The sequence below is a fragment of the Gasterosteus aculeatus genome, chromosome 12 (assembly GCF_964276395.1).
Source record: "Gasterosteus aculeatus chromosome 12, fGasAcu3.hap1.1, whole genome shotgun sequence".
Lineage (NCBI taxonomy): Eukaryota > Metazoa > Chordata > Actinopteri > Perciformes > Gasterosteidae > Gasterosteus > Gasterosteus aculeatus.
Window position 1 is genome coordinate 4,203,169 of NC_135700.1, and position 24,657 is coordinate 4,227,825.

The 24,657-nt window shown below is 43.6% G+C and overlaps 1 protein-coding gene and 2 long non-coding RNA genes across 4 annotated transcripts in view; 1 reads left to right on the forward strand and 2 right to left on the reverse strand.

The window, feature by feature from the left end:
• Positions 1–469: 469 nt before the first annotated feature.
• The window catches only part of LOC120809508 (uncharacterized), a 45,785-nt gene continuing 21,597 nt past the window's right edge, over positions 470–24,657 (forward strand). The window contains exons 1-4 of the long non-coding RNA XR_013451545.1: positions 470–1,164; positions 2,299–2,397; positions 2,612–2,686; positions 13,311–13,418. This is a non-coding gene — a long non-coding RNA (uncharacterized LOC120809508). The remainder of the gene's footprint in view (positions 1,165–2,298; positions 2,398–2,611; positions 2,687–13,310; positions 13,419–24,657) is intronic.
• Positions 3,172–24,344, reverse strand: LOC120809515 (uncharacterized). Of its 2 annotated transcripts, XR_013451546.1 has the most exons (4): positions 23,606–24,344; positions 16,745–16,845; positions 5,684–5,824; positions 3,172–5,602 (listed from the first exon to the last, which is right to left on the reverse strand). It is a non-coding gene; the product is annotated as an uncharacterized LOC120809515 (long non-coding RNA). The 2 variants fall into 2 exon arrangements; XR_005710109.2 differs by lacking the exons at positions 3,172–5,602; positions 5,684–5,824 and adding an exon at positions 14,250–15,957 and having other exon boundaries at positions 23,606–24,340.
• tssk6 (testis-specific serine kinase 6) lies at positions 7,193–10,350 on the reverse strand. The gene has a single exon (XM_078085276.1). The coding sequence runs from the start codon at positions 7,953–7,955 to the stop codon at positions 7,248–7,250; it is 708 nt and encodes a 235-aa protein (XP_077941402.1). The 5' UTR covers positions 7,956–10,350; the 3' UTR covers positions 7,193–7,247.

A 24,657-nucleotide genomic window follows, 5' to 3' on the forward strand; every position in this document is an offset into this window, starting at 1 on the left:
GGACCAGGAGCAAAATGCGTGCAGCTGTCAAGGACTCCAGAGGAGTTATGAGGAATGTTCACATCAAAGAGCAATGACGTAGGGATGTTGACGTCAAAGAGCAATGACGTAGGGATGTTCGCATCAAAGAGCAATGACGTAGGGATGTTCGCATCAAAGAGCAATGACGTAGGGGTGTTCACGTCAAAGAGCAATGACGTAGGGGTGTTCACGTCAAAGAGCAATGACGTAGGGACGTGTTGTGGCTGAAAGGTAGCCGTTCCCTTGGCAACCGGGAACTACCTATGACGCACACATATGGGAGTGAGAGAATTCTTTTTGTTTTTTTAAGCTTCAAACGTCATATATGGAAATATGAGCAAAAAATACACCTTCAATATTTGAAAATATAAACAACAAAAGATTTGTTATTGAATTGTTTGTATTTTCTCGTAGTTTCCTATCCTCCTGGTGAATTCCGTCCATTACGATGATGGTGGTCACTGTTCAGATGTCCACCCCGTGATTCTCGAGGCTAAAAGATCCGCTGTGCCGGCTGGACGAGTGTGCGGCTTGCGGCGGCTGCATGTGGACCTCAAGTAGCTTGGTTTGTGTATACTGGTGTGTATGCATCTGTGTGTATGTCTGCAGAACCAATTGGAATAATCCAAACCCTCAACTTTCTGAAATACCTCTCGATCTTACTCTATTCCCCCCTGTCACATCTAAATCAGCGAGGCTGTCGCACAGCTCAGTAGCTGCACCTGTCCTGGGGGTTAGTCTCCGAAAGCTTCTTCAGGATCCTAGTTGTCAAAGAAATAGAGGATGGTAAAAACATCAGAGGGGACACGCCTGGAGAATAAGGTTAAAATCCATTGTCTGTTATTTTAATAAATATCATCTTGTGGCTATCAAGCATGTTATCGTACTTCTCTACGGTTTTGACTGCAATTTCAAAACTCAAAGCCAGAATTAATAAAAAATAGTTTTTCAATGCTAATATCTTAGTTTTTATGACAACAGGAATTAAATATCTCTTGGCATGAGTTTTTGTGAGAGAACTGTGAAATCATTCGGAGGGAACCAGCGGGAGACCCTTTTGATTACACCAAGCGCTCCTCAATTCCCTCGACGTGGTTGGGAAACGACAGTCGGCGCACTTCGTCGTTTTTCCGTCCGCTAGCGGTAAGTACAACTTTGTTAAACATGTATATTTGATTACCCACAATCAAAAGGTTGTCTGTCAGCGTTGCGTGCTGTGTTTAAACTTCACTTTTGATCCATATTCTTCCCCAGCTGAAATTGTATTAGCGGCAGCTACTTTTGCTAGCTAACGTTAGTTAGTTCGGCTCTCCACTTTAGGAGTTTTTCTCGTGGAGATATAGGGGTGCCTGCTAGGAGCTGTCCGTTTTTCATAGAGGAAAGCTCTCCTTTTAAAAGCTGATTCTCCTTTTAAGTCAAACCCCCTTATTAAAACCCCCCGGTGCCATGGCCGTCGGTTAGCTCACGTTTATTTAACGTTAGTTTGTTAAAATTTTATACTTGTGAATCAGAAATGAGGGTTAAGCCATTAAGCAAGCAGATGGCTACTTGGATTTGGCATGACTTATTTTTATAAAACACAAACTTTTACATGATAATCGCTTTATTTTCTCTGGAGGACGTTGACGTATTGACAGATGTACTTAAAGCCAATGTAATCCTGCTGTGAGGGAGCGAGTAACACATCGTGGTCCCGCTGCGGACATAAAGACGTTCTGCCAGCGGTTGTTGTGTTTAGGAATACGATTATCTAATTATATTTCAACAGTGATCACTTACAGAAAGTAAAATGCAGGTAGTTTAAACAGTCAACATCTGTTGTGAGTCAGAAAACTGTGCTAAAATAGGCAACAGCGTCGCTTTAGTGATGAATATTGTTTTGTCTGATGACAGCACATATGTAGTTTACAGAGAATATGAGCAACACGACGCTTTCTTTGATTACCCCATAAACTCTACTGATCCTGGGATCTTTGTTGCCAGTAATTTGTCAAAAGATGTTAAAACAAAAAAACGTATAATATAATATTATATAAAGGACATCGACAAAACAATACGGTAATTACAGCCTCTTAAATGACTACATACAGTAGTTCAATAAACATTTAGTCTTATTTCATTTTAGACTTTGAAATCCCCTCTTGTGATTTTCATTACAAAACCTTATTCACTATATATATTCAATATGTTTCTGGCAGAAAAGCATGTTTCAGTTTTGTATTCTGTCAGCAATGCACTCTTATTAATTCTGATTTATCTCTGTCCTGTTTACATAAGCTGTCCAGTTCCCCCAGAAACAAGGACATTCATTCACCAGAAGGCCACAAGACAGTTCACCAAGTGGGATCTGCAGCAAGACACCTGCAAGAGTTGACTGTAAGAGACCTCAATGTGTTTCAATGTGGTAAATAGTTCTGTTCCAACGTGATTTCAATGGATTTTCTTTTCCTAATGAACATGTCTTTTTTTTGTTACGTTTATTACTTCAGTGACTTAACTCTGTCTGCACTGTAATTATGCAAATGGGTGACAGTAGATGCTGAACTTACCTTAACTCAGTATTTATTTTTTTTCTCTACCCAAATCTAAGATCTTGATCATCCAAATCCATGGCCTCAGCCAGTGCCATCCTGGAGTCACGAGGCCCTATTTGAAACTACAAACTGTAAGTGCTAGAGCATTTATGTATTGTTTTGGGGTTTATCCTGAATGTATTTAGTAGTGGTGGTACATCGCTGTTTGTGTCACCTTTGTGTAAAGCATATACAAACCTTGTCATTGTCGAATATACACATGAATGGACATAAAACATTTAGGCGTGAATACAACCTAAATCCCTAAAACACAGTTGAACTCATTCTGTTTTAGGAATGGGAGCCGAATTATGTAATTCATCACCTAAAAAAACCCCAAAGTCATCAAGGCCAGATTTATGGAGTACACGGTTACTGGTTGTCCTCTGGACAGATTCTGTCCCCCTCCAGAGATACCATGTGACTCCTCCAGTGTCCTCAGGCTAAATGTGACCTGTGACTTTGGTGACCTGACGGTGGGATCGATCCACAGCTCCAGAGGTCACTCTAAGGGTCACATGAAAGCAAACATGGAGGCAATGACGAAAAGAGAATGAATTAATTTCTTTATTGTTCTTGTATAGTGAGAAAAATGTAAAATATTTTAGAGTCAAAATGTCTGAATATTTTCCTTATACTGCAGCATTTGACCAACGTTATTTCTTATCACCAGGGCCCTTTGACCTCTTGGGCCTAAAGCCTAGTTTATGCTTCTGCGTTTTCAGAGCGACGCAGATGCAAGACCCCCTTGCGTGCCTTTTCACACCTCAAAGTACCTTAAAATCTCTTCTTGATTTAACAGGGAGCCAGTGCAGAGAAGTTAATACAGGAGTGATATGATCACTTTTCTTAGTTCTTGTTAATACACGTGCTGCAGCATTCTGAATCAACTGGAGAGGCTTAAGAGATTTACAAGAACAGCCCGATAACAAAGAATTACAGTAGTCCAGACTGGAAGTGACAAACGCATGAACTAATTTTTCTGCATCACTTTGAGACAGGAAGTTCCTGATTTTTGATATGTTACGTAGATGAAAATAGGCAGTCCTTGAAGTCTTCTTTATATGCGAGTGGAAGGTCATATCCTGGTCGAAGAGAACTCCCAGATTCCTGACGGTGCTGCTGGGTACCAGAGCAATTCCATCCATAAAAACTATCACGTGACAGCTTGCTCAAGATAACTTCTTTTTTAACAGAGTTTAGCATCAGGAACTTGCCGGTCATCCAAGTTTTGATGTCTCCAAGACATTCTTGAGGTCTAACTAGCTGGTCGGTCTCTTTTGGTTGGATCGACAGATACAGTTGAGTATTGTCTGCATAACAATGGAAGTTTATGCAGTGTTTCCTGATAAGATCGCCCAAAGGAAGCATATAGAGGGTAAATAAAATCGGTCCAAGTACAGAACCTTGTGGGACTCCGTGACCAACATTGGTGTTGTTCGAGGATTCACAGTTTACAAGCACAAACTGGGTTCGATCCGATAAGTAGGATTTAAACCAGCTGAGTGCAGTTCCTTTGATACCAATTAAATGTTCTAGTCTCTGCAACAGGATACAACGGTCTATGGTATCAAATGCGGCTCTGAGGTCCAGGAAGACAAGAAAAGAGATGAGTCCTTGGTCCGATGCAAGTAGAAGATCAATTTTCACCAGTGCTGTTTCTGTGCTATGATTTACTTGAATTCCTGACTGGAAATCCTCGAACAAAGCATTGTTTTGTAGAAAGTCACATAATTGATTTGCAACGGATTTCTCAAGGATGTTAGAGAGGAAGGGAAGATTAGAGATAGGTCTGTAGTTAGCCAACACCTCTGGAGCAAGAGTAGGTTTCTTAAGAAGAGGTTTAATTACAGCTACCTTGAAGGACTGTGGTACATGTCCTGTCAACAAAGACTCATAATATCTAATAAGGATGTGCTAACTAAAGAAAAAACTTCCTTAAGCAGCTCAGTCGGAATCTGATCCAAGAGACAAGTAGAAGATTTAGACTTTGAAAATAAAGAAGTCAGTTGAAGGTTGATGGAACAGAAGGCATCCAAACAGGCATCAGGGCCCACTGCTGCATCCAAGGTTCCTACATCTGAGGACAGGTCGGCACTGGTTGAAGGCAGAAGACCATCAATTTTCTCTTTGATAGTCAGAATCTTCTTATTGAAGAAATTCATGAAGTCGTTACTACTGATGTCCAAAGGAATACACGGCTCGACAGAGCTGTGACTCTGTCAGTCTGGCTACAGTGCTGAAGAGAAACCTGGAGTTGTTTTTATTTTTCTCTATTAATAATGAGTAATAAGATGCTCTTGCGTTACGGAGAGCCTTCTTATATGTTTTAAGGCTGTCTTGCCAAACTAGCCTAGATCCTTCTGATTTGGTGGAATGCCATAATCGTTCAAGTTTCCGCACAGTTTGCTTTAGGTTCCGTGTTTGAGGGTTATACCAAGGAGCAGACTTCCTTCTTGTTGCTATTCTTCTTTCCAGAGGAGCAATAGCGTCCAGAACCACTCTCAAACAGCCTGTAGCAGTATCGACAAAACTATCTGGGACGGACTGAAGTTCTCACAGGAGTCTTCTGATATCTTGAGACAGGGCACTGAACTTAGAGCAGAAGGAATTCTTCATACATCTTTCTTGAAGCAGCTCAAAATGTCTTTAGTGTCTCCAGCTTTGTAGACCTCTGGCGCTCTTGGGAGCCGGTCATCAACGACTGCGTCCAGCTGGCCTCGTAACTGCTTCAGATCACGGACCACGCATTTGATGTTGGAGAAACACGGATAAGACCGCTAATCTTACATGTTCCTTGACTGCGGTGCAGAGGTCAGTGAAGTTCAGCTGGCCAGGCGGACCCGTTTCCAGCCAGGCGCCCTGCATGCCCTGCAGTAGGTGCGCGACTGGCCTCCATGCCGACCATCAAGTGATCTGTTTGAGGGTTACACTTTTACCGCAGCCCGTCTTCCCCTCAGGTACATCCGGGTCGCTCCAAAGTCACGGGTGGTCTTGTGCTCAGCCACCTGCACACAGAGAGCGGAAAAGGGCAGACGAGTTTTCAAAAAGCCCCAGTTACATGGGGAATGTTTGGAGCTTCTACCTACCGATACAACGGCCAGTGGCGGGGATGATGCAGGGCAAGTAGCCGTAAAAGGCGTCCCTCCGATAGGGGATCTCCTCCGCGTGATGGGGTCCAGGTCACGTTTGTGATCCGGCTGTTCAGAACGTATTAATCCGCCGCGTGCCTGGGAGACAAAATGTGTGTTTAAATACTGAGACATGGACTAGGACTGGGCTTTCCTACATTCTGGTTTACACAGAAACATGCTACCTGTCCATCATTCCTTCTTCATTTCTACGCACTATTGACCGCAGATACAATCATCTATTAAACAGATCTTTCAAGTTGTTGGCATTTAGGTCATATCTTGTACCCTTTGATGCAATGGGTGCATTTCTTTTTGGACCATGGTTGTTTTGAGATAATCCTCTCCTTTGGTGAACCAGTCCACTCTTTATCACCAGCTACCAACCCAGGGAGCCGGTTCTTAGGGTGGCAGTATTGAATTTTATTGAGCCTGGCACTGCCCGCTTGCTGCACACTCTGGAGTAAGTGCTTTAAATCAGTAGACTGATAACGAGCACAAGCTAGACAGCGTCCCCTACAAAGTACTACAGCACTAAGCTGTGGGAGAATTTTGGGGCGTAAATGCCAGCGTGTCTCAGCCTGAATAAGTGTAGCTAACTGAAAGCCATCCAAGCGCTACCTGTTTTTGGAGTGGCTTATCTTAATGAGTTATTTCATCGATACAGTAAGTGACTGGGCATGAGAGCAGTCCTCTTCTACTTGGAAGGAGATGAGGTAGGGCCCTAGAAGAAGGGCAGGAGAAGGTGAACCGGCTCAGCGTTGGAATTCACACCCATTTCAGTCAGTAGCTGCTAGAGAGATTATTGATCAACCAACACTAAACTATTGAGACCAAATAAACAAGTCAGACCCCGTCCTTTGTTGCAGGAATCCCTTAATCTGTTGCGAGGAAGTTAAGGGGTTGTCTGTACTCTACCGTGGAAGTAGTCTTCTTACATTACACACCCCAACATCACCCCGAGTTACAGTGCTTTGGGGGTTTGGCATCGTCTGCTGGCCATACTTGCTAAAATGCATGCTTTTGCAAATCCCAAAAGTATATGTTGAATGAAATGAAAAAAAATGTATGTAGTTTTCCTAAACGTTATAATAGTATCTTATAATTAAATGGTCATGGTATAGTAATTCATTAAAAGTGATAGCGTTAATGTGTTAATATAGTCAAAACGTGGTACAAGTCGTTATTGTGAAACGTCTTCGATAAAGATTGTGATAAAAATTATAGCGTATCAAAAAGGCATGAAAGTTTTTTTTTTCTAAGCTAGGGTTTATTGCGTCATAGTCACAAAAATAAAAAGATACACGTCAAAAAGTCACTATAAAATACTTTTCAGTATTGCGGAAACATCAACCCACAGGGACGAGCGCAAACAAAAAGCATTTTTATGAATTTAAATCTTTAAGCTATAAAGTCTGAGGATAATAACAGTCTTCACTGCCAGTTGCTTTAAAAACACAAAAACCGTGCTAGTGCATGTATTTATTTCAAGTTTAGTCAGCCACTGATTTTCAATGTCATGTCAGTGTCTTGCGGCAGCAGGCGACGGTCCGTCCAACGGTTCTCCGTTGGCTTTTGAAAGTTTCTCTTCCTCTTTGCCCTTTTCATCTGGACGTCCTTCCTTTTCAGTGCTGGCGTTTGATGTGGTGGCCACCTCATTGTCCTCCAACCTCATGTCCTGCAACATCCAGGAACTCTGTTCAATGTTGCTGATTGTAATTCGGTCCTCCACAACAGGGTGCAGAATCCTATGGATGAGGTCCTTTGCGTCAGATGAAACAGACCTAATGGTGGGGAAGTTGATTTCATGCTGAATTTGCATTCTCGACATCCTCCTAATGCTGGTGTCGTCAAAGGGCATTGAAGCAAAGAGCATCATAAACAGTATGACACCCATGCTCCACACATCAGACACTTTGGGGTTGTATGGTAAACTTCTCAGAATCTCAGGTGCTGCATACGAGGAGGTGCCACAGAAGGTTTTACTCAGTATCATACGCCCATCTGCATAAGTAAGCTTCTTGCTGAACCCAAAGTCACACACTCTGAGGTTGAAATGTGTGTCCAGCAGCATGTTTTCACATTTAAGGTCTCTGTGAGCCACGTCACTCTTGTGAAGATATTGGACCGCATTGCACAGCTGTGTGAAAAGCCTACAGGCTGAATCTTCAGGTAGGGCCCCCTCTGCGTTGATATGCTTTAGGAGGTCTCCTTTCACACATAAATCCATCACCACATAGACCTACAGGTACAAGAGTAAGAGGAAATGGTAAATGGACTATTAGTGCAATTTTGTGTGTTGCAACAGATGGCGATGGCTCTTTGGTTTCCTGTATTCATCTGTGTAACATCCTGATTTCCTCACGCAATCAAACTGGCAGGTTGACATTGATGTTTGCCCAAAAGATGAATGCTTTATGCCCCACCGAGTTGTAAATTATTATTATTATTAATAGACCAACTGCAGCCACCTACTGCCCATCCTCCAATTATACCACAACAAATCTTCCAAGTGAATGCTGTTTCAAACCATTTCTCAATTATTAAAACATGAAGTTACTTCACTCACTATGCCACATTCTGGGTAGTCTTTATTTTAAGATAATGCGTTATAAACATATTATGAATTAATTTTCAGCCTTCGGCGTCATCCACGTGGAAACCATGCATGGCAAACCGGGACATGGTTTCTTGAGTTTCCGAAACAGTGGACTAAGTGTAGTACATGCTCAATATTCTTAATTCTATAACTCGGTACCAAAGTGACAATGGTGTTGACTTGTGGATATCTTTATCTTTATCTTTGTGGAAAAATAGCTGTTTCTTTAACAACCATTTATATTGAAGGTGGGAATATAAAATAGACCATTTAAAGTGCAGCAACTCTCACTAAGATGCAAGGAAGTATACCTTGCTCGTGTGCCATTTGAAGATATCAAGAGTCCTGACAATGTTGGGGTGGTTCAAAGGCTTAATAATCTCCATTTCCCGACGCAGAAACGTTTCCAAGGCAACAGAAGTAAACTTTTTTCTGTCTATAATCTTGATGGCAACCCTTTTCCTCAGCTTGGTTGAATAGGCACTCACAACCTTGCCAAACACGCCTTCGCCCAGGTTGCTGATGAAGGTGTACCCGTGTCTCTCCATGAAAATTTTACTCATCACGAATGTTACGATGAGCACGAAACACCATCTTGTTTTGTTCCGAAATGCCAGTCGGTCAGTTTAGAACAGTGTATAGAATCATCCCCTTATGATATGGCGTTCCAGAAGAAATCCATTTAAGAACTCTCCTTCGGAACTACATGGAGCAATGACGGGCAGAAGCTTTGTTTTTTGCTAGTAAATAAAGTCCTTGAAACTTAGTAGACAAGACATTATTCAACGATCAGATATTTGCAAAGTGACACACGTGTTCTGCTGGACTGAGGTTAGGGGAAGGACAAAGACCTCATGACCTCATGTCACTACGACTAGACTCTTCATTTATTTGTTTTCCATAACATACGTACAGGAAGTGACAGCGTGACAGGAAGTTAGTTTGTCAGATGATAAATAGTGAAACTATGTACCAACTTTAGTGCGTGCTTTTTACAAGAAATAGTTGGTATAAACAACAGTTTAGTCATTCTCAGAGGTGTGTTCATTTTGCTGTGTTTCTTTATTCATTATTATATTGCTGTATTTATTTTTAGTTCATGCCTTTCTTATTGTGGTTATTGTTTTTTTTTTTATTTAACCTCAGACTAGAGCCTTTCTGAGACGGCTGTGCTTTATGGTATTTCCAGCAGGTGGCAGCAGAACACAACCATGGACATGTGACTGGATCGATCTATGCTTCTCTAGCAATGTCTCATTTAATACTAAGACAGGTCCGTTATTTATTCAGGAGTAAAAAATAAAACCTCCCATGTCTTCGTAGTACACAGCCATGATGCCGTTTCGCACCTTGTTGCGTTGGTCCTTTGGGGAGCAGCAGAGGACAGATCCAAGACTCCCGTGCACACGCTCACATGCTTCTCCTCTGTCTCCTGCAGATGTTGGTGTACTGCTGACAGTGTCATGTTCCGCTATTTCAACATCAGGAAACCATTAGTCCAACACCATTAGCTGCCTTCTATCTGTCTCTGACTACATCCACTTATTCTTTTGTTCACCTCTCAGCTACTAACACCTTGACAACAGGTGGCCAGATGGAGAGAAGGTATTTCTGAGGTGCTGTCATCTGTTGGACGAGGCTTTTAAGCTAATAGCATTAGAACCAAGCCACCGGGCTTTATCGTGTCCTTGAAGTTCTGTCGAATTCCGAAATGCTCTAAAACTGTGTGTTCCTCTCTTGCACTGTGACCGCTGCTCATTGGTGCACGAAAACCCCGATGAATCTGGCTTTCTGTGGCTGCCAGTGGTGCAACTGTCAACTCCCATGATCCTAAATAGCCACAGTCATAACAATGCCTGCGACCAGCCACAACACTTCACAGCCATAAAGGCCCCCTGGCACGCTCAATTTATCATACATTTTGCACGTTCACACTGTTCACAGAAGGACCTTCGCGTGGCATTAGTGTTAGTTTGCGGAGAGGCCTTCTGACACCCGGCCCGATGCACCTTCCACGCCTCGCGTTCCTGTCCAACCTGACGGGGGGGGGGGGGATGAGGACCCCGGCCCACAAACCCTCCGCCATTTGGTTTGCGGCTGACACCCGGCGCTCTGAATAAATGATCTAAATGCTCGCCGGAGATTATTTTGCCACTGCCGCCCCTCAGCAATGACATGGGGGAGGGAGGGGGGGGCGGGGGGGGTTGCAACACGCGCCCCCCCGTGGCCCCTTAGATGGCCAGCCAAGATGAATATGAGGAAATGAGGCAGACATTCAGTAAATAATAGTTGCCATTGTGCCTCTCGGCAAGCTTAGGACCGGGGGTGGGCTGGAGGGGCGAGGGGGAGTCTGGTGGTGGTGGTGGGGGGGGGGGCTCTGCATGATATGCCAGGCCCCGAAATGGCACCCAGACCCAGAGCTGTCACCCCTGCGGAAAACATCACCCTCGCCTCCACAATTTGTGCACTTAACACTTCAGTTGGCACATGACAGGTGCTTATTTCCCCGCGCTGGCGTTCCCCCTCGCAGTGATGCCTCTGAGCCCGGGGCACGCGGCATCTGGTGTGGATGTCTGTCCGTGATGCTGCTCGCTGCAACCGTGTGCGACTACACCACTGATACTGTTCATGTCTGCTGCCGCTGCAGCCGCAGCATGCTGCGTGCGCGTGTGTGTGTGTGTGTGTGTGTGTGCGTGTGTGTGTGTGAGTGTGGGCAGAGGACTCTAATGTCCAACGCCAGACGGGGATAATAAGTCACACTTGGAAATTGAACAATAATACGATCATGACAGAACATTTGTACTGTTATTGTTTTGTTTAAACAGCCTTTCGTCTCTTTGTTTAGCAGCGTTCTCTAAACTGAGCCACGATGATGCTTTCGTGTAGTTTTCATTTTAGTCTGGTTCAGTTCCACAGTAACTTAAGTGGAACTTAAAAGTGAAATGTCAAAATAAGGTTTGCAGTCCAGCATTCACAACTCTTCCCCCACAAGTATTCACTACCGAGAGGCCAAGCTTCATGAAGAAGACATGATCTGTATCCGATATCTGATCGATAATCAGAATCGAGTACCGGTTTTGCAGGTTCTCTGGGTGACTGAAGTTGATTAAATATGAACAATTAGAGAACCACCATAGTCATGGCCCTGGGATGGGCCCCAGCACCCATGAACAGGCATCAGGACTTTTATCTTCATTAAGAGCCACACTTCCGGCTTCTTCTGGAGTTTTTACGCGTTAAAATACTCAAATAGCTTGAAGAATGTATGTAGTGTTCATCACAATGACTCTACGGTATTTAGTGTGGGTGGTAATTATTTAACGCCGCTAAATACGAAAGCCCCGTCGCTTTACATTCCGAACCGTCCACTGAAGTTTTTTTTTTTCCCCCATAAGTGAGGCATAATAACCATGAAACCTAATAATAGAGCTGAGAACGGAACCAGCGGGGTGTGTATTCATCAGTGTTCATGACAGGGGAGCTTCGAATAGCTGGGCTCTTGATAAAGTGGCAAACCATTCATATGAAATTGTTTCATTGTAACCGCAGGTGTAAGTGGCGGCGCTGGTGCTGCTGCAGTATCCCAGAATGCCTCTCGTAAGCTGTTTGGCCTTGAAAGTAGCCGTTCTCCCCGGTGTTATGAATAATTGAACGTCTTGTTGAGACTGTCTCTCACCGCGGCGCCCTAAATGACGCTCCACGGATATTGTAATCACACTTGTCATGTTTAACGTCTTTGCTTCTTGTAGTCAAAGTCACGGTTTCATCCTTCACTCTCAAATCCCACGGCCGGGGCTGACAATTCAAAAACCGAAGTGGGACTCCTCTTTTTGTCCTTGTCAATCACAAGGAGCCCGACTCCTCTCCTGGAGGCCACAGTCAGGACTTGTGGGAACGATTGTCAGGTGGCATTACTGTCCCACTAACGCTGCTAAAAGCCAGCTTTTTTACATTACAAAAAGAAGAATTGTGGATGCATTATTTAACAGTGAGATCAGGCGCCATTTCTAGAAGGATCTGGAGGTCTGAAAGAGGACAGTGATGGTGAGGCGCTGGGACGGCGTTCACAAATGCAAACATGCACACACAGACAATATGACATATGATGACTTTATGATACGGAATATTATAACTTCGTCAGGTATTTGAAATAAGCCGCTCTATGGCTGTCGAAACTGCAGTAATTCTGTGTTTATCATAAATTCCATTAAAAAAAACATGTCTAATGTATTTAATGTGTCCGTCTTATCCTTTCAGTGGCTCAAACACAGGGGTCCTCCGCTGAACACGTAAATCTTTTATCTAAATCATTTTCTACAATCAGTGGGTTACTGAAACAGGAGGAAATGCTGCCTTTTTGGGGGGACTTTGTATTCCACAGAACAAGTATTGCAGTGAACGTCACAAACGCCGAAGGCTAATTTGGAGGCGCTAAGACAACGTATCCTCAAATCTTACTTAAAGTTATTCCTCATGTGTTCCGCAACGTATCGATCGCACGTCAATTCCCACTCGTCACATACACACAGTCTTTAAAGAAATAAGTTAGGATTAAGCAAGCAAACTACTTTAGTTATATATATGTATATATGTGAATCACCTTCAAGAAGGCTTAGACTATTGGTGGTTTGTGTTTAAGAAATTGTTGTTTTGGTTCCAATAATAGTTTTGTTACATACAGATCATGGTTGACACTTGTCTCCTAGGTGACAGGCATGTTATAAACTTTACATAAGTGTACCTGTAAAACGGGGAAAGCATATAGTTTGCTTACCCTGTGTGTGAAGCTTTAGGTTTTTTAATTTAATTAATACAAAAAAAAAGATCCTAAAAAAGAAATAAAATAATATTTTTTGCATTCAGCAGCATGTGAAATATCCGATCCGTGTGAACCAATGAATTTTGCCTCCCTCATATAAATACACAAAACACACTAAGAAGGCCTTTTCCATGATTTCTTAAACACTGTTTTCTGTTTGACTACAGAAGCAAGCTGCTCCCCCGTTGTGACTGTTTGACCGGCCTTTCTGTTGCCAACCTGTACTCCACTTCCTGACCTACCGGGGGTTTTCCTCCACCCCGCCTGCCTGCCTGGTGAGTACTTGTGTTGCCTTTTCGTAGACAGCACGGACGTGAAGAAGTGGTGGCTGGGCCGTGGAATCAAAGCCTGTGTGCTTCTGCTCAGATCCTTTAGCCGTTATCTTCATGATTCAGCGTAAATGTATTCAAATCTTTTATCGAAAGAGCCGACTGTCTGCTGCCGTTGGGAGTTTGCATTGGTGCCGGTCGGAAAAAGGTTTGAAGCGAAATTGCCCCACAGTCAAAAAAGTGCCGCATTTGCCCGCCAACGTCTTCCACCTGCGCCTTTGTGCTAAAGTCTTTTCCACATGATTATTTACAAAACATCTATACTTCGGCGCTGATATTACAGTGATGAATTCAAATACATCGCTTGTGATTATTATACAACATCCAATCCTCTTAACTGGTAAAGTGTTCATTGGCCGGAAAAATAACCAAGATAGCACGGTGAGATTAAACCGATAGTAGATTATAGATATCAGGCTATAAATAAAAACATTTCTGTAAACATTTAATGTAACTAACCTTATTAAACCCACTAAAAAGACAACTGGCCACGATGGTCTCACACATCTCACAACGGACATGTAGAAATCAAAAGGTAACACATAGAAATTGTGCGACAACCCAAGCGGACGCGGGTTTGGCGGGCCGGTGTTGTCGGGGTGCGTTGTCAGAGGCCCGGTCCTGACAGGTGAGGGAGGGGAAGCCAGCTGTGAGCCAGAGCCAGGTGGTCCCGGTCCCAATACCCCCCACCAGATCAGCCCACCGCTGGCCTGATTGGCATTAATTGGCAGGTGGGGTGGGGCGGGGTGGGGGGGGTCAAGGGAGAACAAAGGGTGAGGTGGGTGGGGGAAGGGCTGAGCTGGAAAAGCTGTGGGGTGTAGGTACCAACTGGGCCAGTATCATCATTAGCTGCATCTGCAACAACTGTTAGACTGGCCTTCAAAAGTAAATGATCCAACAAATCGATTAAAAAAAATAAAGCCAGGAAAGTGAGCTTATTAGGAGCTGAGCTCAATGCTGAGTTCATTTAGTAGATTGAGTTTGCTATAAGAAATATCTTTCTTTTTCCCAATATCTGGATTAATGTCAACGAGAACGTGGCTTTGTTCACGTGGTACAATTATAGCGTGCACCTTTGTCCACCAGTTTTAGAGGTAGAGTACATGATTGGAAGTATGCTTTGCATAATGCCGAGTACACATTAAGCCGTGCACTACACGGCGGAGGAAAAGCCTCAGATTACTTTTCAAAAGAATAAGGAATACCTCCACCACCATTAAATTGCTGTTATTTCTATTACCTTTCCACGATAAATGCATATGCAATAATAATCTGTGTGCTGGTCTACTATTAATCCTTTAAAGGCGATGACCCAACGTTTTTATGAAAGCGTTACATGGATTTCTATGAATACACTCACAGCCTTTTGTAAGCACAGACCCAATACAGGTAATTATACACACCTATTCAGTTATTTTCTAAAGCTGCCACTTATCCTCACAGCGTCACCGGGCGACGAGTCAATCCCAGATAACGTGGGGTGCGAGACGGGCTAAACACTGGACTGGTTACCAGTCAATCGCAGGGCTGACACAGAGACACACGAGCATTTACTCTCACATTCAGAGTCACCAATGAACTTAACCCCCAGAGCATGTTTGGGGTCTGCGTGAGGAAGTAAACAGACACGGGGAGAACATGCAAACACCACACGGAGGAACCGCTCAGTGCTTTCGAACCAGTGCTAAACACCCCGTCACCACTCTGCCCTGCTGTCTAGCCACCGTTTATTAAAAAAAATCAAACATTAAAATGAAATAATTGATGTGCGAATATGTACTTGTGACCAATCACTGATTGGCACGGGCGCCATGATAAAGGCTGAAGGAAGCCATGCGTCGGTCCCACGATGCACTGCTGCACTGTAAACATCTTTTGCACCAGATGCTTTAACTGGCTATATTTCATTTATCTAACACAGGGCCAATATGAGCGAGATTCTTCGGTGTAGTTCTTCAGTGTGACCTGCACAGAAAGCAGGACACGTTGCCATCAGCCTCCTGCTGACCGTAGACTCCTGCGTCAAACAGAAATCAATATCCAGGCAAAAATCACAGGTTTATGAAGCAGACGTACTTGCCTCTTAAATTCACCGTGGCTTTTAAGGCAGCTCCTCACAGGCCAGGTCTCCAGATAAACATAACCCCCATGACTCCCTGTAATTGTTTGTTGAACAGTTCAGACAAACCGGCTGAATGAGCGGAGGCTCTTAATAGTGCCTCCTTGTCACTCCTGTGACAGTTACTTTTCAGGGACTAAAAAACATGTTTTTCGCTCTGACTTTCATAGGAAAAGCCTTTTATCCTCATGTTTTTACCCATCTCTCTTTTGCCTGAACCTGGGTGATTCATCTTTTCTTCGCTCTGTGCAAAATTGACGGCAGCGCCGGAGTTGATTGTTCAGGCATGTGCTCGGCTTCCTGGTGGAGAGTGGATGTGGATCAGGGCGGGGTCAAGGTTCACAATGACATCTTTTTTTCTGGGCACTGGAAATGGAGAAGAGGCCATGGGAGAGTGCTGAACACGGGGGTGAATAGGAGTTCCACCAAGGCACTTAAACCTGCCTCCATACAGCGCCGACAAAGAGAGAAATCATCTCGCACAGCAGAGACGATAGCATATCCAACGAGAGACACTGCTTCATAGAAACTTGTTAGACGTGGCACTTTTACAACGTTGGCCAAACAAAGACCCTCCATTGGTTTGTGGGAAAGAACTGTGACATACAGTGAATTGGCTTTTGACAGAGAACTCTTTGGAATTATAAATAAAAGTTTCAAACGGCCACAGCTCAAAAAATTCTATTACTGGCATTTATTTTTCTCAGGTAGGTTTTACTGTGAAAGATTTATCAACAGATGAGATCTGGTCAAATGAAAACTTGAATCAAAGTGTTCAACCACAAACTGAAAACCAAGGAATTTAAACTTATTGAACAGAACATACAGTATATGGTTTAATGCATTTGAATTACCGGACTTAAAAGATCAGACATTTGTTCTATTCTGTTTATTTAAACAAACCGAGCCACAGAGATTCAATATCTTTACAATTAAAAACCGTACCTGCATCTCCACCCTGTTCGAGACTACAATTTAAGAAAGCACAAACAAAAGGCCAAACATGTGTTCGGTTTAAAGAAAAGGTATTGGTAATTGGAGAACATTGATGCTGGGTTAATAAATGGAGGCATTAAATGGGGAATTAAAAACTATTCCACACACACTGTTGTATCTAAGTGAGTTTCATTGCTGGCAGAATATTCGTTCCTACCTGCCTGTTGTCCTGTGTCTCCCTGTGTACCGCACTGCTACTTGGTTCCAGCTTCACTTTCTTGCGTTGTCTGATCATGCTGGCGAGGCATGTTGTATCGCCTGTGGTGAGAGTTGTAGAAAAAGGGAGACTTAGAAGTCTTTTTTTCTTCAATATAAAGAAAGCAGCTGCAAATGAGTAGCTGACTGACCGAGAACATAAAGTACTTTTTACTCTCGCCAATTAAATTCATTATTTCGCAAAAATACAAATTTCGTAAAAGATTATCTTGCTGAACAAAATGTGCATATATAGAGTTGGGATCAGACGAGGTCCAGAAGAGACACTTGGGTGAGCGGGCAGGATGAAAGAAGGAGCCAGCCACATCCGTGGGGGGTCAGGGGGCTGCCCCCCTCACATCAAGTCCAGCATCCCGTGGCATTACTTCAGCCAGCTTAAGCCATTTTGGGACACCAAATTGCACTGTAGTCGGACTATGATCCACGGTAATTTGTCTCCGCTTCTGCTGTTTGGTTCCTTTTAACTTAGTTCGGCATAAGTGCAGGTTGAGCAGAGGCAGGAAATCGCGGGGGTATTTAACAGGGCTTGTGTAAGTGATTGTGGCAGATCCTGCCAGCAAACAGCAGGTCCACAGCCCCTTTCACTGAGCCCAGCGGAGGGCCTGCATTGATGTGGATAAGGGAATTATCCCTACTCTGGTGACTTGGACTGGAGGACAGTGGAAATTCAATTAAACCAATCTATGTTTTCAATATCCAGAGCCTGTGTCCTGACTGTAAGGCTGGATTTTGACGTCCCCCTCACCCCCGTCCCCCCCATGGGTTAAAGGTGCTGCCTCGAGAAGAGAGCGAGTTAATCTGTTGGAGAGTGGGAAAAAGTTAGTGCGGAGCGTAAGCTGGACTTTAGGGCCGGCGCCCCGAGTCGCCGCGTGGGCGGACAGCGCGGTGAGCTGGTCTATGTTTTGTCTCGTGTGGGAGATTTGTAAATCATTAACAATTCAGTGCAGCGCAGAGACACAGAGAGAAACAACCACGAGACACAATCGGGCGGAGCACGGACGCTTTGTGCAGCGATGGAGAACCGGGCAGATGGTCGTGACCCTCCTGAGACCCCCCGGGGTTTCACATTCAGCGGGTGGTCAGTCAGCAGGAAGGAGAGCAGCACACATGATCAAAATGAGAACAAGAACATCTGAGTTTGAGATCTATCAGATTATAGGCATGAAGACGGGACACCATGTGAATAGTGAGAGAAAAACTGGATATGGAAGATTTCCTTCATGAGAAAGTCATGGTTATGTATCGTGTTGGAGGACACATTTTTTACACATATTGCGGAAATGTATGTACTATGGGAAGGCCTAAAATGAGCTGTTCGTCATAGCCACAGCCGAGCAGCGGTTCATGTGGGTGGTCGGCCCGGCTAAGTGGGACCTGAACGGCCTCCTTTCACCTCACGTGGCCACATCTTCGCCCCACGTCTTTTCCTCACGTGCCCGTGAAGAACGCACAAACAAAAGGCTCAGTACTCAATCCGACACCAAAGGCTCTATTTAGTTACCATTATAGTTTATGAGTTATGAAATATTTCATGCAGGTCCATTCAGATCTATTGTACTTGTTTTTTACAGCACCTTTTGTAGAGTTCAAATTGCATTTTAATTTCAAAATGTTATATGTCAATTATTTATGAAATACAGTAAATACAGTTCATTTAAGAATGACCTCCATGGAGCTCCATATATTCCCATGGTTTACAATACAAACATTAAAAGGTGAAACGTGAACTGTGAATAAAATGAATTTAATTATCGATCAAAATGTAAAGCTGAACAGCTTCACTCTATCTAACTTTTAATTAGCTTAAAAGTAATTTAATGAGCTTTCTTGTGATTATAAAGTCATCCAAAAATCCTATTAGTATGTTCACCTCTGTCCAATTGCCAGTAGGCCCAAGAAGGTATCGCATGTCTGGGTGATGAATGTCACTCAAGAGGTGTCTGGCAGAGCAATGTCTGATGCTATTTAATTGACGTGTAGAGTGCATATCCCCACAACTTCAGGGCGATAACCCAATAATGATTGACTGGCACTCCCCTCTGCTCCTATGTGTTGTGTTACACTCTGTCTAGTACTAACTGCATATTAATTCTTATGTTTCATCTTTCGGATCAAGTCGTTTTGAAGAACCAGCGCCGCCTACATACCCGTTGCCAGTAACTGGATAACAATCACGTAATGGTAAAGTGAAAGTATCTGGATTAACAACTGAAGGAGGACTGAGGTTTTATACTCGTCTGAGGCAGAAATAATATCTAATAAAAAGGTACAAGGTTTTCTCTCAATGGCTCTCGTCCCGTTGACGTGAAAACCGGCGGCTCGTCGCCACCAGCCGTGCCGGCTAGGGCTAAAGTGCTCACAGTGTCTACTTCAAGGGGAAGTGGAGGCCGGGCGCTACGAGGCTGCTAATGTAGCTAAGATGACGCGCACTAGCTAACACAGAAAGGGGTTAGCCACAGCCGCTAGCGTGAATGTTAGCTCATAGTAAACATTATACGTTTTTATGCTGTCTGTTCAATAACATCCCCTTTACGAGTGCGCTATCCTGATTTATTCAGATCATTTTGGATCATTTACAGCAGGCCAGGTGTGTGTAGCTGTCAGGGAAAACATTTGCATTAATGTTCTCCATATTCATGCAGTGCATTTTCACATAGAACTAGTGATTATTTGAAAGCTTTTAACCGCGCCACTCGGCCCACAGTGTTGGTCCAGGCTGAGAAATTGTTGGAAATATCCATGAAATTGTTGTACATATGATCATAATCCAGCATTGATGAATCCTGATGACTTTGGTGCTGAATTTTTGTCCTTAACCACGAGATGTTGATATTTTTGGTTTTCAATAAAGGGAAATATATTGACAATTACTGTATAGGGTGGATGTCCGTAGAACATTAGAGAAAAAAGATCTCTCCAATCCTGCAAAAAATCTTCTTCTCACTTTGGTCCTGAAGAGCAGCTTCTCTGACAAACATTTTGGGAAATGCAATTTTACATTTTCAATGACAAAGGCCAGAACTTAAGTGGACGTAGATTGGAAAAAAATAACGGATGTTTAGTGTGACACCCACAGAGACGCGTATGTCTTTAGTTTAAAAGGATTTCTTCATGAGAAAAGTGTGTGAATAACGGTACAGAGGATGTGACCAGGCCGGAGGGGGAGAGTCTACAGTGGATAAAATGAGGCCCGATACAACATATAAAAAACTCACAGGCACATCTCCCTCTCTCCCTTTCCCTCTCTCACCCACACACACACAAACTACCCCCCCCTCACATTTGCGGGTAATGGATTTTTATCAGGGCAACAGTATGAGGGCTGATTTTGACGAGTCCCTGGGCTGCTCTGCGATTCCTTTTGAAATCCCTTTCTTTAGTAGTCTTGTTCAAGTAGCCTGAGGCCGTGGCCCTCCGAGATCACAATGTTATTAATACAAACATGTCAAACCGCATGCTGAAATTCAAAACAGAGGTGCCAAAATGTCAAAGTGTCAAACTCCTGAAATATAAATTATGCTTTAATATTCCTAAGCACTACACAAAATATGCTTCGGCGCATTAAAAAGCACGGAGCGCACAAGTGTTAAATATTTCAGTGTAATGTCACCAATTGCAATAGCGGAGGGGATTGGCTGGCGGCCGCCGCCCTGGCTGTGATGTGATATTTCAAGAAGCCGACAGGATTAATGACTGGACTTTGCATGCCACCCTGTCACCCCTCCCTCCCCCCTCCTTCCCCCCACCCTGCTTCAGCATGTAATCCCCCTGTAGCAGACTCAACCATGTCTGCTGAGAGAACAAAACTGCAGCTAATTATCATCTAAAATCCCCCCACGTCTTTATTTTCTGCTGTGCATGCTCAGTGCTGTTTGGAGATTTGATCTAAAATGACAAATGACTAAATCTCTTTGGGAAAACGAAGCCCTCTCCTAAATCCCCCTCTCAGCTCTGAGAAGAATATTTTTCTGCTCGGGCTTTTTGTCAGTTCTATTATGGGATAGGAGTGGTCAATAACCAACACTCCCATCAGAATCTGTTGTAGCATCTCATGTACATATTCATCACACTCAGTGTGTGCTTACAAAAACGCCACAAGAACTCATTCTAGTTTAAGCCTGTTCATTTACTGCTATTTACTTACTATTTATAATGTCGCTGGCAATAATAAAAGCAATAAGCTACCCGAGGCACTACTGTATCATCAATAATGTACTGTTCAAGTGTTTCCTGTGAACAACGCCCTAGTACATTATTGACAATACAGTAGCGCCTTGAGTACCGTATTGCTTAAAAATACTATCACTGCAGATAAAGGTCCAGGACCAAAATTTCTTTGAATCCACCTCATCCTTCTTCCTCGTCAAACCCAGCGCCCGCGTTACCCACAGTGCAACTGGACCACAGGCTTGGATGTGTTGTGCTAGCTGCGGCTGATGTAGCCTGGAGCTCTACAGCCTGCAGCAGATAAGCAGAGTGCATCATCACTTCTTCGGCCGGCTCAAATGGTACCACTTAGACTTCCCACAGCTCCGTTTGGAGCTATCTCTCGAAATTATTCCACAGTAAAATAAGGGCACTGGCAGCAGTGATTTGCTGTTATTTTACGGTTAAGCTAGTAATCATTGTAACAGCCTCTTATTGTATATTAATAAGCTCAACTTTACCTCGGCTCCTCTGCTGATGTCAAAGTTCGCAAACACACGATTACGTTTTGTCACTCAAAACATAATCGTGGGACATGAGCAGTTTGGTTAATAGAAACGTGCAATCATCATGTCAGAAACGTTTCCCTATAATCAACCAGCACAATGTTGGATAGTGAGTCCCTGGACTTTGGGATGGATAAGTGATGGGGTTAACTATTGGGCGCCGTTTGTAAAATGTGGCACCTTCTAAAATCCTGCTCAGTTTTGGTACATTTTGCATTATCATATGAAAAAAAAGAATAAAAATATTGTTTATTATTATATCACTTTTTCAATCATTTATTGTTCGTGTAAAAAATAAATTCATGTAAATTCATGCAATAACTTTTCCAAGGATAAAGTTGTTGTAAATATTTCATCTAAATTTAGATGCTTAAATACAAATATCAAATGCTAAATACTAAATGTTATTTTGTGTTACTGCCAAACATTATCTTGGAAAAGTTATTAGATGACATGACTAAAAGTTTGAAAAAGTGACATTTGAATATTGTCGTGGTTTATTATTATTATTATTATATTATTATGGCGCCCCAAAGTTAACATGTGCAGGCTGAACGTTGAACATGTTATGTGACAGTTACTCAAATATTATATTTAAAGACAATGAGGCTTTGTTAAACTTTTTTACACAAGAAGTTCTATCCTTTAACAATACTTCCACTGTTGGATCTTTAAGCCACATTCGGAAGTCTCAGCATCATCTTTAAGATTTCCTATTAAAAAGGTTTCATTTAAATTCAGTAGTGTTGAATAGGGGTGGGGGATTTTTCGATTTTTCTCTATTCTCTAGAACGATTCGATCTTGATTCAGAAAAGTTAATAATCGGAATTAAAAAAAAAAAAGCCTGTCTCGCGTGAGATATTTGCTCGCTCGCGGAGCGTGAACTTCCTCGCTCGCGAGGTTAGTCTCTGCTCGCGCTCGAAGGTGTTTTCTACGCCCTCGCTGTTTTTCTTTTTGACAGTAAGGGGGCGGAGCCAGTCACCATGGTCTCTACACCTGATTGGTTACAAACCCCGTCTTTGGATTGGCTGGAGTGATGCGTTCACACAAGTATAGAAGCCCATTTCCGCACTAATGTAAGGGGATAGAAAGTCAAAATTATGAGATTAATATGAGATAAAACGTTGTCAAAAAACAAACGCCCCCCTTCGGTAATCGTAGTGGACCGTAGATGACAACCAGCTACAACCATCATTTACCATCATTCCCGGCACATTAAGAGCAATGCGTCCAGCTCACAGACCCGTCCGTCAGTCTGAATCTGAATATCTTGCCAACTTTACCGAACTATGGAGGAGCCTGCGCATATCTTACCTCATTATTTCGATTCTCCCAAAAGTCGATCCGTATTGAAAGTTGGCAAGATATTCACAGATCTGGACTTGCATTGTTGATAGAAAATCATATTTGTCAAGATTTTTTTTTTCTCTTATAAAAAATTAGAGAAGGTAATTCATCTGTTGGTTTTCTTTAATTATCAAATAAAGTAGGAAGTGATTAGCAACCTCTGAGTAGCAAACTCAGATTTGAGAAAATTTAGAAAATCAAGATTTTTCGTTTTAGCAGTTTAGAATCGATAATCGGTTTAGAATCGATAATCGGTTTAGAATCGATAATCGCTTTAGAATCGATAATCGGAATCGAATCGAATCGTGAGGTGCCAAGAGATTCCCACCCCTGGTGTTGAATAATGAATAGTGTTATTGACTTGGTTCTCTCGGCCAAAATGAACCTAAAATTGCTACGTATGTAACTATAGATGTGATCCTATTTCTATCAACAGCCACTAACGAGCTTTGCGGCCCTTTCTCTGCTGACATCTGTCCATAGCGCACAACAACACCTAATTGCATTAGTGACCTCGAAGCACAGCCTCATTACAATATCAATATTTACAGCTCTGTTTTCTCTCACTCGTAGCCACCGGTTGGCATCTGCTGCACCAGTTACCGACCAGCTAAACGTCCCCGCCGCACACGTCTTGCCACGAAAAAAAAAAGGCGCCTGTCACTTTCAGTGGCCATTATGGTCTGACGTGAAGGCCTCAGTGACAGGAGAGGGTGGGAACCATCCGGAAAGGCAGGGTTACCTGATGCGTTTTGTCACCTCTTCCGGTTGCCTGAGCAGGCCTTTCGCGTTGCTGCGTTGGCCGCGGGGTCCGCGAGTGTCGGAGCGCATCTGCAGCGGCTGCTCTCCGCCTGCCAGCCTCCTCGCCGTGACATCTGAAACTAGCCAGACCAGCTCTGGTTTACACATGAAATGCTCAGGCCACTCAGCCCGGCGAGAGCAAACTGTCAGTCAGCCAGCGCAGGACCTTGAAGCGCTGACCTGCTCGCTGAACTGCACCGCGGCGCACGCCTCTCCTGTGGCGGGAGTGGGAGTGCGTGTGATATACCTTCTCTGGCTCTTCTCTCCCTCCTCGCCCTGCATTCGGCAACGCGCCTTTATTTCTCCTCCTGGTTTCTAAGGAGAAGGTGGCCTGGCGGCAAGAGTTCAGTCTGCAGCTGCTTGTCTTCACTTTTGAGTCAGCTCACCCGCGTCCTCTATAAGGCGCCGTCAAATCCACGTTACGAAAAGTATATGAACTGTATGCTGCATATCGCTGGCGTTTACCTCTCCCTCCCTTACCCAGTACGGGACGGCAGGGTCTCTTGCTCTGCTGCGCACAACATTGGAACGTTCCACTGTGAAACCCAAATCATCCGCACGGCTTGATAAAACAGACAAAACAAATCTGGTAAAAGGACGCGTACTTACTAATGCTCAATTGCGAGGGAATACATATCAGTCGGTGCTTCTATTGTCGTCATTTTGTGTCTGTTAAAAGGATTTATTTAGGTCTTCTTTCACCGGCGAGTCCCGGTGATGAAACGGAGCCAGACACAAACCAGTGAACCCTACATTCCTCCTGAGTCCTGACATACTTATCTGCAACACATACCTCTCTGGCAGGGGTCAGCTGCTGGCAGGGAGACAGGGGGGGCTGTGTGTTTTCTTTGGGGGAGGGAGGGAGGGAGCGGGGGCTCACTGTACCTGGAGGGGACTGAGGAGAGACCCAGCAACAACCCAAGGAGGGGGGGGGGGCTGCTGCTGTTTCAGAGAAGAACCCCCAATTATTTATGTGTGTGTGTGTGTGTGTGT

Excerpts from the sequence above, each read along its gene's own strand:
- tssk6 (XM_078085276.1), bottom strand. The coding sequence starts at position 7,955 with ATGGATTTATGTGTGAAAGGAGACCTCCTAAAGCATATCAACGCAGAG.